Source organism: Staurois parvus, unplaced genomic scaffold, assembly GCF_062004578.1.
Source record: "Staurois parvus isolate SC_StPar_1 unplaced genomic scaffold, SC_StPar_1.0 ptg000154l, whole genome shotgun sequence".
NCBI lineage: Eukaryota > Metazoa > Chordata > Amphibia > Anura > Ranidae > Staurois > Staurois parvus.
The window spans coordinates 17,452,767-17,472,601 of record NW_028317950.1 but is presented as its reverse complement, the minus strand read 5'-3'; the positions used below and the strand labels follow the sequence as shown (position 1 = coordinate 17,472,601).

At 41.4% G+C, this 19,835-nt stretch overlaps 1 protein-coding gene across 6 annotated transcripts in view; it reads left to right on the top strand.

Moving 5' to 3' along the window:
* The window catches only part of PRRC2B (proline rich coiled-coil 2B), a 184,117-nt gene that overhangs the window by 99,661 nt on the left and 64,621 nt on the right, over positions 1–19,835 (top strand). For 5 of the 6 annotated variants that reach the window (XR_016312413.1, XM_089675126.1, XM_089675127.1 and 2 more), the window contains exons 14-16: positions 6,090–6,297; positions 11,683–11,893; positions 16,360–18,297. Coding sequence is in view for 5 of the 6 variants with exons in the window: in XM_089675126.1 (XP_089531252.1) it covers positions 6,090–6,297; positions 11,683–11,893; positions 16,360–18,297 (2,357 nt within the window). In the remaining variant the exon portion in view is untranslated. The remainder of the gene's footprint in view (positions 1–6,089; positions 6,298–11,682; positions 11,894–16,359; positions 18,298–19,835) is intronic. The other variant, XM_089675129.1, reaches the window with a different exon arrangement.

Here is a 19,835-nt window from a genome sequence, read left to right as displayed (position 1 = left end):
TCCATTTAGGATACAGATGTTTTTATTCGGAAACAAATAGATACAATGTTTCAACCGCTGTAAATGTCAAGGAACTGTCAGAGAACTGTCAGAAATAGCGGAGCTCTCTGCAGAGACACTTTTTGCTGGACTGGAATTCTTCTTATTTTCATCCTACTTCTTCTTCTTCTTCATCCTCATCCTCTTCTTCTTCTTCTTCATCCTCATCCTCCTCTTCTTCTTCTTCTTCATCCTCATCCTCCTCTTCTTCTTCTTCTTCATCCTCATCCTCTTCTTCTTCTTCTTCATCCTCATCCTCTTCTTCATCCTCATCCTCTTCTTCTTCATCATCCTCCTCTTCTTCATCATCCTCCTCTTCTTCTTCATCATCCTCATCCTCTTCTTCTTCTGCATCCTCATCCTCTTCTTCTTCTTCATCCTCATCCTCTTCTTCATCCTCATCCTCTTCTTCATCCTCATCCTCTTCTTCATCCTCTTCTTCTTCATCCTCATCCTCTTCTTCTTCCTCTTCTTCTACTTCATCCTCTTCTTCATCGTCTTCCTCTTCTTCTTTTTCTTCTTTTTGTCTTCCTCTTGCAGGTCACTGCTCATGCGCAGATTTTTTTATCGGTAAAAAATCGGCCGATTTGCCCACTAATTGCCGCGAAAATCGGCCGATCGGCAAAATCAGCCGATTTTTTTCCAACTTTACCGGAAAAAAAAAACGGCCAAAATACCGAAAAACGGCCGACCAAATCGCCCACTAACGATCCGAAAATCGGCCGATTTTATTTTCGGCCGAAAAATCGGCCGATTTTCGACCCATCTATGGCCTGCATTAGTCTCTGGCTTCGTCCATTCCTCATCAGGGCCCAGTTTGCAGTCATCTTGCACTGCAGGCAGCTGACTTTTGATATAATTGATGGTATTTCTCCCCTAGTCAGGTACGGTGTGGTCTGCTTATTTATACTACTACGATTGACTCAGTAGGGAAATGTGACCGCCAAGTTTAGACCAGCACACCTGATGTAAACGAGTCCTTAAGGGGAAACCTTCCTTTATAAACTCTTGCTATAGTGCTTGGTGTCAAACTTCCCCTCACTTTTGGGGAGTTTTCAATTAACTTATTATTGTCTTTTGGACAAGATAGCAAAGGAAAATCTTTTCAGTGGGGATACAGCAGTAGGAAACTAGTGCTAACCATTCCACACTGTCCCAAACAGAATTTTTTTTTTTCTGTTCATTGAGGAACACAAGATTCAGTGATAATTGGGTCAAACAGGATCTGCCAGTATAACTTTACCCACTTCAGCATGCCTCATTGTTATGCTAGTGTTCTAGGAGGATAGAGAGTTAAAATTCTATCAGAGAAAACAAAACCATTTTTACTTGATATTTTTCCTTTTTATATATATATATTTTTTTTTCCTTCTCCTACTTATCCTTCTCCTCCTCCTCCTCCTCCTCATTTTCTCTACACACCACTTCAGCTGGCCTCCATACGCAGCTACCTGGATCAGCATATATTTAGCAATAGTTCTTAGGCCATACAGTCAGGTCCATAAATATTGGGACATGGACACAATTCTAACATTTTTGGCTCTATACACCACCACAATGGAATGCAATGAAATGAACAAGATGTGCTTTAACTGCAGACTGTCAGCTTTATTTATGAGGGTATTTACATCCAAATCAGGTGAACGGTGTAGGAATTACAACAGTTTGCATATGTGCCTCCCACCTGTTAAGGGACCAAAAGTAATGGGACAGAATAATAATCATAAATCAAACTTTCACTTTTTAATACTTGGTTGCAAATCCTTTGCAGTCAATTACATCCTGAAGTCTGGAATGCATAGACATCACCAGACGCTGGGTTTCATCCGTGGTGATGCTCTGCCAGGCCTCTACTGCAACTGTCTTCAATTCCTGCTTGTTCTTGGGGCATTTTCCCTTCAGTTTTGTCTTCAGCAAGTGAAATGCATGCTCAATCGGATTCAGGTCAGGTGATTGACTTGGCCATTGCATAACATTCCACTTCTTTTCCTTATACTCTTTGGTTGCTTTTGCAGTCTGCTTTGGGTCATTGTCCATCTGCACTGTGAAGCGGCGTCCAGTGAGTTCTGAAGCATTTGGCTGAATATGAGCAGATAATATTGCCCGAAACACTTCAGAATTCATCCTGCTGCTTTTGTCAGCAGTCACATCATCAATAAATACAAGAGAACCAGTTCCATTGGCAGCCATACATGCCCACGCCATGACACTACCACCACCATGCTTCACTGATGAGGTGGTATGCTTAGGATCATGAGCAGTTCCTTTCCTTCTCCTTACTCTTCTCTTCCCATCACTCTGGTACAAGTTGATCTTGGTCTCATCTGTCCATAGGATGTTGTTCCAGAACTGTGAAGGCTTTTTTAGATGTCGTTTGGCAAACTGTAATCTGGTCTTCCTGTTTTTGAGGCTCACCAATGGTTTACATCTTGTGGTGAACCCTCTGTATTCACTCTGGTGAAGTCTTCTCTTGATTGTTGACTTTGACACACATACACCTACCTCCTGGAGAGTGTTCTTGATCTGGCCAGCTGTTGTGAAGGGTGTTTTCTTCACCAGGGAAAGAATTCTTCGGTCATCCACCACAGTTGTTTTCCGTGGTCTTCCGGGTCTTTTGGTGTTGCTGAGCTCACCAGTGCGTTCCTTCTTTTTAAGAATGTTCCAAACAGTTGTTTTGGCCACGCCTAATGTTTTTGCTATCTCTCTGATGGGTTTGTTTTGTTTTTTCAGCCTAATGATGGCTTGCTTCACTGATAGTGACAGCTCTTTGGATCTCATCTTGAGAGTTGACAGCAACAGATTCCAAATGCAAATAGCACACTTGAAATGAACTCTGGACCTTTTATCTGCTCATTGTAATTGGGATAATGAGGGAATAACACACATCTGGCCATGGAACAGCTGAGAAGCCAATTGTCCCATTACTTTTGGTCCCTTAACAAGTGGGAGGCACATATGCAAACTGTTTTAATACCTACACCGTTCACCTGATTTGGATGTAAATACCCTCAAATTAAAGCTGACAGTCTGCAGTTAAAGCACATCTTGTTCGTTCCATTTCTAATCCATTGTGGTGTTGTATAGAGCCAAAAATGTTAGAATTGTGTCAATGTCCCAATATTTATGGACCTGACTGTATATGGACTGTTGGATTGGAAGATTGTAGCGCTAGCCTTGAAATATGTCTTTTAGGGTACTAGGTTCCACACTGTTGTGTTTTACAGACCTCAGTGTACTGTTGGCTTTGGAGCACTTTCTGGGTACAGAGCCATGGCACAGCCTCTGGTGTGACCCAGTCTATGAAGACTCGCTTTGTGAGTAGGCTGCGTGGGCCAAGCACTAGGTGTTTTATAACCATTAGCTCTGTTGAGTAAATTTTGCTAGAACTATTTTTCATTGTTTTATGTGGAGAGGGTTAATGCTGAAGGACTGAATGAATATGCACTTAGTTTAGGATAATGTCCTGTGCATTCACACCACACTCTTGTTCTGTCAGTTCAAAGTGGGGTAATATATCCTGCTACTGTTGCTGAAAGAGACAGTGGCATCTTCCTCCTCAGTTGGTCTTCGTTGTCTGCCAACAGTGATCTGGCCACTTCTGGCCATGTGAACCATTACTGTTTTCGTCAGCTGGTTCATGAGTACTTAAAGCTTTTCTTACATTTATCATTATACCCTGATCTACAATGTCCTTGTGATGTTGGATCCCAAGCACACGGGGAGCAGTCCCTAACCTGAGAGGATGTATCTGTTTTTAATGATTCTTGCTCTCTCTTGTTTGCCGTGCCTTACAACCGGCATGGCCCATAAAACAGGATTCTGTTTCCTTCCAAACTGATCTACGGTTTGAGGAACTTTGTGCTCATGTCAACAGCCCTTGGTTATTGTCTTAATGGGTTAGTTGATATTACCTGTCTCACTAAAAATAAAAATATGGGCTAAAATACGGGGCTGTGAAACAAGAATGCAAAAAGTTTCTACTGTGCTTGCACTTTTGAGAGAGAGAATTTCTTTGGAGCTAATACACAGTCATCAAAGATTTCACTGGTGGTAAGAGTACTTATTTGCCACAGCAGAAGCAGCCTAAGCCTCAGACAGGAGAAACTCATCCCCATCTGAGACCAATATTTCCTTTCATCTCTCCCAGAAATCAATGTCCAATGCCAGATGCAAGCTTTTGGCCCTCAGCACCATCAAGGGTCTGGTCTCTGCAATCCTGTTGCAGAAACAGCTGGCCTTTAGTTCTTTGATCAAAATCTTTGTGCAGGGTGTCTTCCATGTGACTCCACCTTTCACTTCCCTGTAACTCTGTGGGATATGAATTTGGTTTCAAAAACTGCATTCAGAGCCTATTGGAGATGATCCCTTTCCACTCCTACTCACCAAGTTGTGTTTCTTGTTGCCATCGCATCAGCAAGGCCGCCTTCTAAAGAACCCTTTCTAGTCTTGCTAAGGGACTAGAACTGACTTCCTTCCTATATTAGTTTCTGCTTTTCACTTTAATCAAAACATGGTTATTCTGTCTCTCTGTTCAGTATGCATTCATCATAGGACGATCTCCTCTATTGCCTGGATCTAGTTTGTTCCACCATTTCACAGTGGCTCTGACAGACCATTGTTCAAGCTTTTGGTCTTGAAGATTGGATTTTTCCCTTTTCTGTCAAAGCACACTTCACTATAGCCTTTTAGGCTTTTCAACATAAACATCAGGCTAATGGCTGATCATTACCAGATGGATGTTCAGGCCTTGTCTGATGCCAGCATTGGGCATAATGTCCTTCAGGCAGCTTTTTTAGCTGTAGGCAGTCCCTAGTTGTGCTGTGGTTTTTTTGTGGGCCTGTTATCATTTGCTTGCTGTTGCTCATACCTCAAACGTGGATGTCCCAGCAGTATGACTTCCCATGTTTTGTGAATAAGATCAGAAGGAAAATAGGATTTTTGTACACACGAATCATTCTTTTCTTGGGGTCCATAGAGGCTTTGCCATTGTCCAGTCCTTCTGTAGGAGAAGTTAATCCCTCCAAGAAATTACTTCATGTGTCTCTCAATAGTCTCTAAGGAAAAGATTTTATGGTGAGTACAAAATTCCTATTTTCCTGGAGCTCCACACAGTTCCTGTTTAGGTTTAAATTTGGGGTCTTTTTGAATGGGGCTTAAGTTTTAACATCAGGTTAACCAATAGGACTAAGTTCTCAATATGGGCCTGTAGATTAACTGTGTCAGCACTGAAAACTACATACTGGCTTTTTCAAGTCTTATTTGAAGTTGTAGGTGATGCATATCCTCTTATTTACATGTTACAGTGACAATGCTGGAAGCCTATATGTTAATTGTACCTTTGGGAACATGTTACTTGCCCACCTCCCCTTTTAGGGTGGCCACATCATTCATTCAGAATTCTGTGAATTAATGAAGTACAAGTCCCGAAAGCCTTATAAAGCATGTGTGCTTGAAATTTAGGTACAGCTTGTGCATTTTGTTAAAAGGGTTCAGCTTGGACCAGTGCAAGTATGCATATGCTATACATGGGTGATCCTTGTAGAAAATTGAAAAAACGTTCGTGAACACTGCTAATGCAGTGGTCGCTGCTGGGTCCTATGCCGAGTGTGGCAGCTTAGTAAACATAGAAGTTTGCTCCTTGGCACGGGTGCCATTCAGAGAACAGTTGCATTTTCTCAGTTGAATGCAAAGCATACTCTGTACAGGCTGGAGATTTTATCACTGGCTCGTTTCTCTACCTTATCCAAATAATACTTTGCGTTTTATGGAGAAAATCTGAAATGTTCTCTGAACGGCATCCATGCTGCTGAAGTAGCCGGGCAGCTGCTTGGCATCGGAGTCTGACACTATCAGCAATCCGTGTAGTAGCAGTGATTTCCAGCTTCCACAGTGATCTGATATGTATGGCACATGCATACTTACATTGGTCGAAGCTGGATCAATGTAACTTTGCATAAAAAGCCATACCTAAGCTTCAGCTATGTAAGCTACAGATTTTTTTCCATCATAACATTGTGCATGCCAGGTGTTAGTATCTTGCTTGTTTTCAGGAGCAGTTATACAAGATGCAGCAATGGCAGCAGCAGGCAGCATATGTGGCTTCTACCCATTCCAACACTCCTCGCACCTTCTACTCCCACCACCCGCAGATGTTGGGTTTCGACCCTCGCTGGATGATGATGCCTTCCTATATGGACCCACGAATGACTCAGGGTCGTGCTGCTGTGGACTTTTATCCCTCTTCTCTTCATCCACCAGGTTGGTAACCAGCATATTGTGAATTGGAAAGCACAAATTTGCACTCTTCTACCCTCTGGTGTTACAGACACAAATACATCTAACAACAAGAAGTATTTTTATACTATTGGCAGATTTGTTTATGAAGGGTTACCCATGGACATGAAATGGCAGTTACCTCTAACAATCTTCTGGCTGGAAAGCTGTAGTCCTGCCTGACTTGTCAGAACAAGTTTGAAATTCCTGTAACCTGTGTAGGAGTATGCAGTGGAAGTTATTAGGCATATTGCTTAATTTTGATAGTTAAAGTGGTTGTAAAGGCTCAAAATATTTTAGCCTTCATGCTATATGCAGCAGCCCCCCCCCCCCCCAATACCTGAGCCCCAATGCGATCCAGCAATGTGGAGAAGTAGCAGAATGAATTTTGGGGAGTAATTCCACATATACCCATGACATATGTGAGCAATATATCATTTAAGTGACAACTTTGTGTAAAATAAATTTTTTTTTGTAATTTTCCAAAAGCTTGTGGTAAAAAAAATAAATTCTTCTATTGACTCAACATTCCTCTCGGCAAATATTTTGGTGTATCTACTTTCCAAAAAGGGGTCATTTGGGGGAGCATTTTATGCACAGCATTAGAAGTTTATACCACACATCACTCACTCTTCTAACCACCTGAAGACCAAGCCTTTTCTGACACTTTTTGTTCACATGAAAAATATCAGTATTTTTTGCTAGGAAATTACAAACCTATTTTTTTAAAGCCGACACCCTAGTGAATAAAATAGTGGGTGCTGCAATTTTTTATGTCACATAGTACTCAAGCAGCGATTTTTTTTTCAAACACAAATTAAAAAAAAAATAAATACTTTTTTTACTTTTAATGCACATAAACACAATATAGTGGGCAATTATTTGGTAAAATATAAAAGATGATGGTATGTTGAGTAAATAGATACCAAACATGACATGCTTTAAAACTGCGCACGGCCCGTGCAATGGCGTCAAACTGCATATATTTTTAATATTCATAGGCAACGCTTTAAAAGCATTTACAGGCTACAAGTTTAAATTTACACAGAAGTGTGCTAGTGCTAGAATTACTGCCCTTGATGTGACGTTCACGGCGATATCTCACGTGCATGGTGCAGCCGCTGTTTACTTACTGACACGGGCTCAACGCTTGCGCATGCAATTGCGTATGGGTGCTTTTTATTATAATTTTTTTTTTGTTTTATTTTTACACTGTCCCTTTCATTTTTATTTTTTTTTTATCACTTTTATTGTTAGCGCAGTCACATGCAAATATCCCATGACTGCAATAGGCATTGACAGGTTTTCTTTTCAGAGAAATCTGGGGTCTATTAGACTCTAGATATCTCCTCTGCCCTTATAGCATCTGATCTTACCAAGTTCGGTGTAATCAGATGCATTCCCAATTTAAAAATGACACTGTTTACATCCTGCGAAACTGAAGTGATAAAATGCTTGTAGCTTTTGGTTTCTTACACTATAGAGATGATTGGTGCCATTCCGGTCTCCAGTCAGCTCTGTGGTCAGCTGGCAGAAACACCGGCTGCATTCACAGGTTTCACCCACTTCTAATGGTGGGCACACATGAAATGTGGGTTTTTTTTTTTGTTGTTTTTTTTTTTGTTCAGCCCGTTTTTTTATTTTAAATATATTCTGTAGCATAGGGGCCATCCACCTACTGCTCACCCCAGGCCCCCATGCTTGACATACAGATAGGTCCATATATATTTGGACACAGGCACAACGTTAGATTTTTTCAGGTATTTACCAAAACATATTCAAGCTATAGTTATATAATAAATATGGGCTGAAAATGCACACTCTCAGGTTTAATTTGAGGGTATGTACATCCAAATTGGAGGAAGGGTTTAGGAATTACAGCTCTTAAGAGTAGTCATACCCCCTTTTTCAAGGGATCAAAAGTATTTGGACAATTGAATCAAAAGTTGTTTCATGGCCAGGTGTGGGCTACTCCTTCACTATTTCTTCATCAATTAAGTAGGTAAAAGGTCTGGAGTTGATTCTAAATGTGGTATTTGCATTTGGAATCTATTGCTGTGAACCTACATCATGCGCTCAAAGGAGCTGTCCATGCAAGTGAAACAGGCCATTGTTTGGCTTCAAAAACAAAACAAATCTATCAGAGAGATAGCAGCAACATTAGGAGAGGCCAGATCAACAGTTTGGTACATTCTGAGGAAAGAAGAACGCACTGGTGAGCTCAGAAACATATAAAGTCATGAAACGTCCACAGAATACAATAGTGGTGGATGATCGCAGGATCCTGTCTATGGTAAAGAAAAACCCATTCACAACATCCAGACAAGTGAAGGACACTTTCCAGGAGGTGGGTGTATCATTGTCAGTCTACAATCAAGAGAAGACTTCACGAGAGCAAATACAGAGGGTTCACCACAAGGTGCAAACCATTCATAAGCCTGAAGAATAGAAAAGCCAGATTAGACTTTGCCAAAAAACATCGAAAAAAGCCAGAACAGTTCTGGAAAAGCATTCTTTGGATGGATGAAACTAAGATGAATCTGTACCAGAATGATGGGAAGAAAAAAGTGTGGCGAAGGCTTGGAACAGCTCATGATCTAAAGCACATAATGTCATCTGTAAAACATGGTGGAGGCAGTGTGATGGCATGGGCATGCATGGCTTCCAGTGGCACTGGGTCATTGGTGTTTATTGATGATGTGACACAAGACAGAAGCAGCTGGATGTGTTCTGCAGTGTTTAGAGATATACTGTCAGCCCAGATTCTGCCAAATGCAGCAAAGTTGATTGGACGATGCTTCAAAGTACAGATGGATATTGATTCAAAACACACTGCAAAAGCAACCCAGGAGCTTTTGAAGGAAAAGTGGAATATTCTGCAATGACCGAGTCAATCACGTGATCTCAACCCAGTTGAGCATGCATTTCACTTGCTGGAGGCAAAACTAAAGGTAGAAAGAGCTACAAACAAAGAACTGAAGACAGCTGCAGTTAGAGCCTGGCAAAGCATCAGAAAAGAGGAAACCCAGTCTTTGGTAATGTCCATGGGTTCCAGACTTCAGGCAGTCATTGCCAGTAAAGGATTCTCAACAAAATATTAAAAATAAACATTTTATTTATGATTATATTCAGTTGTCCAGTTACTTTTGGTCCCTTGAAAAAGGGGTGATGGCTTCTCTTTAGAGCTGTATTTCCTAAACCCTTCCTCCAATTTGGATGTACATACCCTCAAATTAAACCTGAGTGTGTGCACTTTCATCCCATATCCATCATATAAATATAGCTTAAATATGTTTTGGTAAATGCATGAAAAAAAAATAAAATTGTGCATGTGTCCAAATATATATGGACTTAAGTGTGTGTGTGTAATATATATGTTGTTTTGGAGTACATCTCTTGTGAATGCATACTTGCTCTCTTACTCTTTCCAACACTTAGTGGCCCTCTTGCAATTTTAATACTCAAAATGCTTGGTATCTATTTACTCGACACAGCCCCATCTTTTAAATTTTAGAAAAAAGGGTGGAATATTTTCACTAAAATTCATTTTATTGTTTTTACATGAAAATATGCTTTTGATAAATAACTGCAAATATCATGCAACATAAAAAAAATTGCAACTACCACGATTTTATTATCCAGGGTATCTGCTTTCAGAAATTGTGTACTTTTTTGGAGTTTACTGTAACATCTAGCAAAACACAGATTTTGCAGTGCTGTAGCATGCAATGTAACATGCAATACCAATTGCATAATAATAAATGTAACCTGTAATCTGATATCCTGGAAAAATGTAATTTCCTGCTTCTGCAGACTTTTGGAAAACTCCGTAAGCAAATCACACAAGTCAGATTTTGGGCATCCCCTGCAACAAAAATGTCATTTTTGGCAAGATATTCCCAAAGGAAAATCACATCTAAAGGCATGCAGACCCTGCCATTTCCCTCATTAGAACCCTGCAAGTGCAGCAGCTTGTTGACAATTATGGAATCACTCCCATTCACATTCACTTTGCACATTGACATGGACAAAAAGCTAGCTCTTCAGAATAACCAAACGTAGGAATCTGCAGCAAAGTTTTTAAAATCCCTGCAGTGTATGTAGATCATCCAGAGGGGAATGTTTTTTTGTTTTTATTTTCTCAAAGTGGAGTTACTCTTTAACCGCTTCCCAACCGCCCTATAGTAGACGTACTGCTGCAGGGATGCGCAAAATCACGTATATATACATGATTTTGCATTTCTGGGTAGATGGCACGTGCTCCCTACCCAAACTGCTATCGGCTCTTCGGCATGTCAGTCACCAGGTTAATTCTCGGCCAGGACTTGGTGATTGTCGGCGGAGCCGATGGGTGACGTTTATGTAAACAATACAGATCTCTCCTCTGTCAGCATGAACAGGCTGCTTTGTATTGCTCTGCAGAGCAGAGCAATACAAAGCTAGTTGTCTACACAATAAAACACACAGCACACTATGTAAAACACACACACCACTCAGTTAACCCTTTGATCACCCCAGATGTTAACCCTTTCCTGCCCAGTTTCCTTAGTACAGTGTCACTGCTTTTTTAGCACTGATCACTGTATTAGTGTCACTGGGGATGTCAGTGGCAGTTAGTCAGTCCCACCCCCCGCAGTGTCAGAATGCCTGCCGCAGTCCTGCAATAAGTCGCTGATCGCCACCATTACTAGTAAGCACATTTATTTGTAGACACTATAACTTTCACATAAACCAATTAATTTAGATGAATTGGGATTTTTTTTTTGTTTTTTTTTAGCAAAGACGTAACAGAATACATTTTGGCCTACATTTATGATGAAAATGATTTTTAAATTTCTTTTATTGGACATGTTTAATAGCAAAAAGTCAAAAATATTGGTGTTTTTTTTTTTGGGGGGGTTTTTTCAAAATTTTTATAGCGCAAAAAAAAAAAAAACCCGCACAGGTGTTCAAATACTACCTAAAGGAAGCTCTATTTGTGGGGGAAAAAAGGACATAAATTTCATTTATGTAGAATGTTGCATAACTGTGCAATGGTCAGTTAAACGCAGTGCTGTATCGCAAAAAATGGCCTGGTCAGGAAGGGGGGTAAATCCTCTGGAGGGTAAGTGATTATATATCTTCCTAGAAATTATTAAATGTTATGTGCACCTACCAAGACACATGATTTACAGAGCACAAGGGTTTTATCAACAGAGTGCTCAGCATAAGCTGTTTAATTTGAGAAACTGGCCTTTAATAAGACTGTATAATGTCTTCTTTTTATAGAGCAGTTGGAAGGGGAAGTAGTCATTCCACATACTCATTTAGTTGGGTAAAAAAAAAAAACCTCACACTATACATTAATACTTACACTTTTTGTCTTGTTAGGTGTGATGAAACATTTGATTCAACAAGAATCTGTGGGTGGAAGCTGCCAGCCTGATGACTGCCAGTCTACTGTGCCCTTAGAGCGCAGGCAACAATCTGCAGAGCAGGGGTCAGCATGGAACCAGGATGGCTATCTGCACGTCCAAAGCAAAGTCTACTCTGTGTCCCAACAGAAGCATATGGAAAACACAACGGAAGGAGGTTACAGCAGGTAACGTGCTGCTGATGCTTTTGCAATCAGACGACCTTTTACGAGCATGTTGAGAATATTTTGGCATTGAAAGGATTGTCCTTTCTCAGTTGCCTCATTGCCACTGAACCCCTTTAAGATGCAATGCCTTCCCCATTTAACATCTGCTCTTCAAAAGCAAATAATCCTGTTCTACCTGCTGCTGGTTTAGAACCCCCTGAAACCACTGAACTTCATCCTAAGTATCTGTCGTCTTTGACATGTTTACGGGCCCAGTTTTTCCGTCCTCACCTTATATATAGAATAGAAAAGGATTTTTAGCTCAAATTTTTATTGCTTTCTGTATCAAAATCAAACTGATATCTCTTCCAGTTTTTTTCACTGGGGCATGAAGTGAGAATATCTCGTATCCACAAGTGAGAATTAAAACATTTATTAGTGAAGAAGAGTTTGAACCCATGTCAGGTTTTTTGTTGTTGTCTATGTACCTGTTGGTAAAATTTCCTTATTTGCTGTTTTATCACAGGGGCAGTGATTGGGGGAAAATCTCTGCAGAGTTGGAGATGGTGATAAAAACCTAAAGAGAGCTCCAGAGGATGTCATTCTAATCTAATGGCTTTAATACCTTTTTTAGTCACTGACCTGAAACCAGACTGTAGAATATTTGTTCTAGTGTCACTTGCTGAATTATTCCATCAGAAAATAGTAAAGCCATTGAATAGTCATAACATACAGATAACTGGTATTTTCAAAAGGGCAGTTCAGCATTGGCAAACTGTATTTCTCCCAATGCAGCCCACATACTGTCAGAATGTGAAACCGTTTTAGATGTTTCATTCTTTAATTTGGAAGCATTTTACATTTTGAAATGTTGTCTTAAAATGTGTATGGCTGATGAAACTAACATTTTTAGGTGAACAGCAAGCATAGATACATGGGAAACAATGATCATTTTTATGCTAGGTTATCATGTGCCATAAGATGGTTATGTAAGTAGCCCAATTAAGTATTTCTTAAGCATACATCACAGGACACAGAGGTCAATATCCATGACTACTCGGGTTATGCTGCCATCTTCAGGTGAATGGACACAGGCCAAAATAGGCAGGAATCCCCACCCTGACATAACTCCAAGCTGCAGCTGTGTACTAATGTTTGAAGATGATGGCCCTGCAGTGAACACCGGTGAGTGCCTCTGTGTTATGTGGAGCTGTGGCACCCTCTCGTTGTAATATCCCGTTGGTTGTGGAGACTTTGGGCATTCAGGACAATGACGGAAAGCCCTTTTTTTTTTTTTTTTTTTTTTTTTTTTTAAGGTGTGCTATACAGGCTGTGGCAGTGTTTAAAAAGGGCAATTCAATACAGTGGATCGTAAAATGTCATTGTGAGTTTCTGCAAATGCGCTGGCACCATTTTGACTCCGGTTCTCATACATGTGGTTTCTGTGTCAAACATTGATTCCACAGAATCTAGCCTACATCTGTACCATCCTGCCTCCTGCCAACAATATCTGCACTGATCTCATCCAAGAACAGCAAGTACAGGGGCACCTGCCTTTTTCTGGGGGTTGCTGCCACACTAGTTTTCTAGTATAGGTCAACAAATGAGTGGTCACTTTCTTCTGGGGTATACAGGCCCCCTAGGGGTCAAATTAGCTCTAATGCCTGTCATCTGCTGTTCCCACTGTTTCATGCTCACAGTCCTCCTCTTAGTTTGTATCAAGAGAGGAATTTTTTTGCAGCGATATCTGCAAACTTGGACGCTCTTTCCTCTTTTTCCCTTTTGAGGGAGGATGAAGCATCACAGGTAATTCCTCTGGAAAAGGAAGAAGTGGATGTTATTGAGATTTTGGAATCCTCTGTAGATGTGTCCTCCCAGGAAGACTCTGGCTCCAGGGCTGTACTGCTAGCAGACTCTGCTTCCCCTTAAGTCACTGGTTTTGGGTCCTGGTGCCTACCTAAAGTTCCCAAGTCCTTACCATTGCTCCCAGTCCCTGCTGAATTTCGATCCATGTGTGGCGACGTTTGGAGTACTTGGGTTCAGTCCTAGATATGACTCTGATAAAGATACTGCTCTATAGGAAAAATACCTATCTCTTTAAGTTAAAGTGGTTGTAAAGGCAGAAGGTTTTTTACCTTAATGCATTCTGTGCATGAAGGTAGTAAACCTGGGTGCAGCTCTGCCTCAGGCCCCCTTATACTTTCCTGAGACATGTCTTGATCCAGTAATGTGCATGAGAGCTGCGGCTCTCCCAGGACTTTCTCCCCTCATTGGCTCACACAGCAGTGGGAGCCATTGGCTCTTGCTGCTGTCAATCACAACCAGTGAGCTAGTAAGGGGGGGGGGGGCTGAGCCACAGTCTGTGTGTGAAAGGTCCCCAGATCTGGGCATGCATGAAAAAGTGCTGGGGATGGTATCCTCTTCTGATTCACTCCCCTTATGCACAATTTCACTCCAGAACTCTGTAGCTCAATAACCAGTTGTTATGGGACAAATGTCAGGAGTCCTTGGATCTGCCAATGCATCTGATTCCCAAGACCAGTTCAGCTCTGAATGGTGTGTATCACACAGATGCTGGATGCCAGGAAATCTTTTCTTCTGATAAAGGTCTTGCCAATGGATGCCAGCTTGTTGGACTGTGGATGTTTTCAGGAGAACATCTCTATTCAGGGAACGTGGTCATCAAAGGAGCTGAAATTTTGACAGTCCACATCCTGGAACTGTGGGTGTAGTTCAACAAGCTCTTATACCCTGGTCTGTCTGCTTTCGGGGTCTGTCAGGGTGCAGTCAGACAATGCCATTGCCGTGGCATACATCAACTATCTAGGAGGGAAAACACATGCTGCTCAGGAAGAAGCGGAACTGATCTTATCCTGGGCAGAACTGCAGGCCTTCTTTATGCTCTTTCCCATTGTTGAAAATTATCAGGTGGATTTTCTCAGCTATTAGCAGCTCAATTTAGGAGAATGGACCTTTCACTGTGCTTAGGTATGCTGGATGTGGATCTCTTAGTGTCCAGATTCAACAGAAAGTTGGACAGGTTTGTCTCCTGAGCCAGAACTTTCTTGGCCCTAAGTGGTCAATTCCCTGGTGATGACTTTGGTTCAATTTTCCTTTTTTCTATGTCTTCCCTCCACTCCAACTCATCCCTTGTTCGTTATGCAGAATAAATTGAGGGCATTACAGTGACTTTGACAGTGACTTTGATAGTACCAGCTTGGCCAAGGGATGTTTCTGATTCTTTCATTCCTACCCTCCTCAGGGTAAGAAAGTCAACCTCTGGGAAGATATGCCATCATACATGGAAGGCTTATTTCACTTAGTGTGAATCTCATAAGTTTCATCCCCAACACTGCTGTGGGACATATATTTCTGTCTGGTCTGGAGATGTCTTTGGCTTGACCATGCTTTTTCTGAGGCTTATTGCGTCTTATTCCTTGAATAAAGCCTTTTTTCATGGTGACACTTGCAAGGTTGTCTTGTTGGTTGCTATTACCGTGGCTTACAGGGTCTTGAAGTTGGTGGCACTTTCCTGCAAGGAACCTTTCCTGGTTCTTCACCATGTTAAGGTGGTGGTGAGGGCTTAATCTTTACCTCCTGAGGTTATGTCTTTTCACCCAATTAAGGATATTGTGTTGCCATCCTTTTGTCCTAATCCTAAGGAGAAGGTGCTTCACTCTGAAGGTTATTTAATCTGTTTATCTGTAGGCTATAGCTTAGTTACGACAGTCTGATTCCCTATTTGTTTAGCCTGAGTCAGGCTGCTTCTTGATCCACTATTTCTAGGTGGATTTGTAAGCTTTTTTTTCCACAGGCCTATGGTATTATGGGCAGGATTCCTCCTTTTCCGGTCAGGGCTCATTCCAGTAGAAGTGTCAGTGCTACCTGGGCTATTCAGCATAAATCTTCTGTTCGAGTTTTTAAGGCTATTACCTGGTTTTCTCTGCATATTTTTTACTAGGTTTTATGGGGTTAATGCTTTTGCCTCTGCTTACATGGAAGGTTTTGTAGATGTCTTTGTAATAGGGGTCCCCCTTTTCTTTTTGGGGATTTTGAATGTTTTGGCCCTGTTGCTGTCTAGTTCTCCCCTCATGTTCTGTGTTTTGGAACATTCCAAGTAATCATGAATATTAACTGTGTCCGGTGAGGTACGATTAAAAAAATTAAGATTTTTGGTTTATCTGTAAAATTTTTTTTCTTGAAGTACATCAGAGTACACAGAAATTCCTCATTTCTTGCTTGTGTTCCTCATTGTTTGCCGCAAAACTGAGGCTTGGAAAGGAAGGGGGGGGAGGGGGGTAGTGATTAGTGGGTGGGGATTTCTGCCTTTTTTGGCTAGTGTCCATTCACCTAAAGGAGGACTCATAACCCAAGTAGGCATGTTTATGAACTCCTCTGTGTTTTGTGACGTACTCCAAGAAAAGGATTTTACAGGTGAACTATAAATCCTAATTTTTGTGCTGACTGATTTGTTTTCTGACTTTCAGGAATGAGAATTCTTACTCTGCTTCGAGGGAACGATCAGAGGGCACACCCACCCACCATGAACCCTTCGAAGGGCGAGAAGAATATTTGCCATCCAGTAGTTATGAAAAGAAACCTAGTGGGAATTTCAGCTGCATTTCACCTCAGAGAAGGGGTCATGATGTCTCTTACCAGCAAACAGATAGTATGGCAGAGTGTGTAGTAAGCAAGGGGCAGCAAGCTTGTGCACAGTCTAGGACCTCTGATTTTGTAAATAAGAAAGCTCAGTTTAATGGCTGGGGCTATGGACATCAGAAGTCTTTGGATACATCCAGCAGTGTGGAAGACGAGCTGCCTAAAGAGGAGCAGGCAGTAGGGTCTGGGTCTGAAACATGGAAAAAGGAAGATGGTGGAATACAGGACTCCACTGTAGAAACAGGTTGGCAGATAGAGTCAGCCAACACCAATAACCAGCAGCATTCGGAAAATACTGGGAGAAGTAGACGCTCAGGTCCAATAAAGAAGCCAGTTCTGAAGGCTCTTAAGATTGAGGAGAAAGAGCTGGAGAAAGCAAAGCCCGAAACAAAAGAACCTCTTAAAACAATGAAAGAAAAGCTACTCTCTAAGCTGGACAGTGTGGCCAAAGTAGAACCCCCTGCTCTAAGTGCTTCCAGCTTGACAATAGAGGACAAGTCTCAGATACAGCCTCCTGTCCAGGATTCGGAAAAAGCCCCTCAAGAAAAAACTGAAAGAACCTGGAGCAGTAAGCCAGTTTCCCGTGAATTGAACCCTGTACCCCAAACCAAGAGGAGCAATTGGATTTTCATAGATGAAGAGCAGGCTTTTGGTAGTAGGGCCCATGGTCGTGGTAGAGGTAAAGGTTTTAGAGACTTTTCTTTTCGTGGAAGAGCATCAGCTGGCTCCTACAATGGACAAAGAATGGGCAGAGGCCGGGCTGTTCGGGAATTTAATCCACCTGAAGATTTCAGGGGTAAGGTTTCCCGAAGGCGTGTTGCTAGTGAAACACACAGTGAAGGTTCTGAATATGAGGAGCTGCCCAAACGTAGACGTCAGCGGGGAGCAGAGGATAGAAATGAACCTCCCCTTGTTGAAAGAGAAACTGAAGAGTCAAAAGGAGACTTCCAAGGCTCTTGGAGGTCTAATAGAAATTACTCAGATGATGCAAATAGTGTTGACTCAAAATCCAGGGCCCCAAGGGCTTTTGGCAGATCACTTCCCCCGAGACTTAGCAACAGTTACAGCAGGAGACCGTTTACATCCAAGGATTCTACACACTGGAGTTCCAAATCTGGAGGTTCCTCTTGGCAAGAGTACAATGCACCAACTGAGTCTTATGGATCCCGCCATAACACAGACAGAGACTATGTGCATGACTACAGGTATACTGATTCCTACCACAACAGAGGTTTTGACGAAGCCCAAGATGATAGGCGGTCTATTTTTCAAGATGATTGTTCAGATAGGGATAGTTTGGAGAAAAGGTCTTTTGGAAGACGAAGGCCTCCTCGTCAAGACAAGCCTCCCCGATTTCGGCGCCTCAGACAAGAGAGAGAGTCTCTTGGTCAGTGGGGTGGTGAGGAAATGGGCAGTGCTGTGAATGATCATGACCATTGGCAGACCCGTTCCAAATTATCCTTGGGTGAAATATCGGGACCACCAGAGAGATCTTACCATAATTCTGACCGTCCCAATGAAGATTGGGAAACTGCATCCGAGAGCAGTGATTTTAGTGAGAAAAGACCCGGGGACCTGGATGGTGAAGGGAACCACTCTGGAAATGGCTTTTCTGAAAAGAGAGAATTATCCAAGAGGAGTTTCTCTAGTCAAAGGCCACTAATGGACCGCCGCAAAGTTGAATCTTCTAATTATGAAGAAAAGCCTTTGAAAGTCAGCGGAAATTCCCGTAATGACTACCAGAGCTCTACTTCATTGAAAAGCAGGTATTGGAATTTTATGTTTTTCCTGGTAAAGACTGCATGTCAGAAAAGTAGTGAAATGCAATGCACTTACCTCTACATCCAAAAGTCATAATCAGTGGTGTCGTTGGGATGCAGTCTTGGATATCTTGTCACAAATACTAATCTTGCAAACTCAATACAAGTATCCAAGAGAAATACTGAGAGGACATCAGACAGTGCAGATCATCAAGTTAACCACTTCCCTACTGGACCAATTCTGACACTTCACATACATGTAAAAATCTATATTTTTTTTTACTCCCCAAACAAATATATAAAACTTTTTTTTCTTTTTTTTTCAGCAGAGGCCATTTAGAATAAAATGACATTTTTATGTTACACAGTATTTGCGCAGCGGATTTTCATATGCAATTTTTTTGGAAAAATTACACTAATGAATTTTATTGCACACAAACGCAATACAATAACCAATTTTTTGGTAAAATATAAAAGATGGTACGCAGAGTAAAAGGACACCTAACATGTTATCCTTTAAAATGTAAGGACACAGGCATCTTTCTGTGGAAGGGGTGCTGACCCAAAATGGGTCCGAGGTGATGTTTTTATACTTGCCATTTGATGTCCTCTAGATGGTCCTCCTGGTAAGCCTGAGGGTGTTCTGCAACTTGCTGATCCCAGTGAAGATTACAGTTAGGGGAGTTGCATTCCGCTCCATTCCTTTGCTGGCTTAGAGTGGGTGATTAAGAATGATTGTTCCTAGTGTCCTATCAACTTGAATGGTCTGTATTAAATTGGAACTTTAGTCAGGAAATTAAGTCCTGCTAGATCACTTCAAGGTGGCCCCTTTTGCAGGTATAGCTATGCAAAGCATTAAAAATAAGTGCCTATACTGTTTAATATCCAGCAGTACACTAGCTCACCTTGCTCTGCATATGCGCAATTACTCAGCACTGTGCTTAAAATCAGAACCACTAGAAGCTGATCTGGTGGTGACAGCCAAAAGATTTACCACTGCTCATGGGCTCTGGGCTTCAGCAAAATGGCAGCCTACAGCAATAAGAAACAGGAGCAATGCTGGAGGCAATTTACAGAACACACTAATTTTGGTAGCATAATTATTAATGTGGAATATATGTTCCTTTCTAAAGAAAAAATTAGTGAAAGGAAATCTCTCCAAAGTGAGGGAATCCCGGTGTGTTCCCATTGGAAGATTTCCTTTCTATTCTTTTTCCAAAGTCAACCCAAAATTTAGGTTTTTCTTTTACTTTCACTTTTGATAACAGTAAACGGGACCTAATGTGGGCACAGACAGCAACTAAAACGGACAGGCATTCTAATCCCTCTCCACTCCAAAACAAAACAAAAAATGCCTTTTAGTGACACTTTAAAGTGGAATTTAACCCATAACAACTTTATAAAAAATGTTCTTTAGCAAGGAACATACATTCCACAATAATAATTATGCTACCGAAATTAGTGTGTGCTGTAAATTGCCTCCAGCGTTGCTCCTGTTTCTTCTTCCTAGAGGTGACCATTTTGTGGAAGCCCAGAGCCCCTGA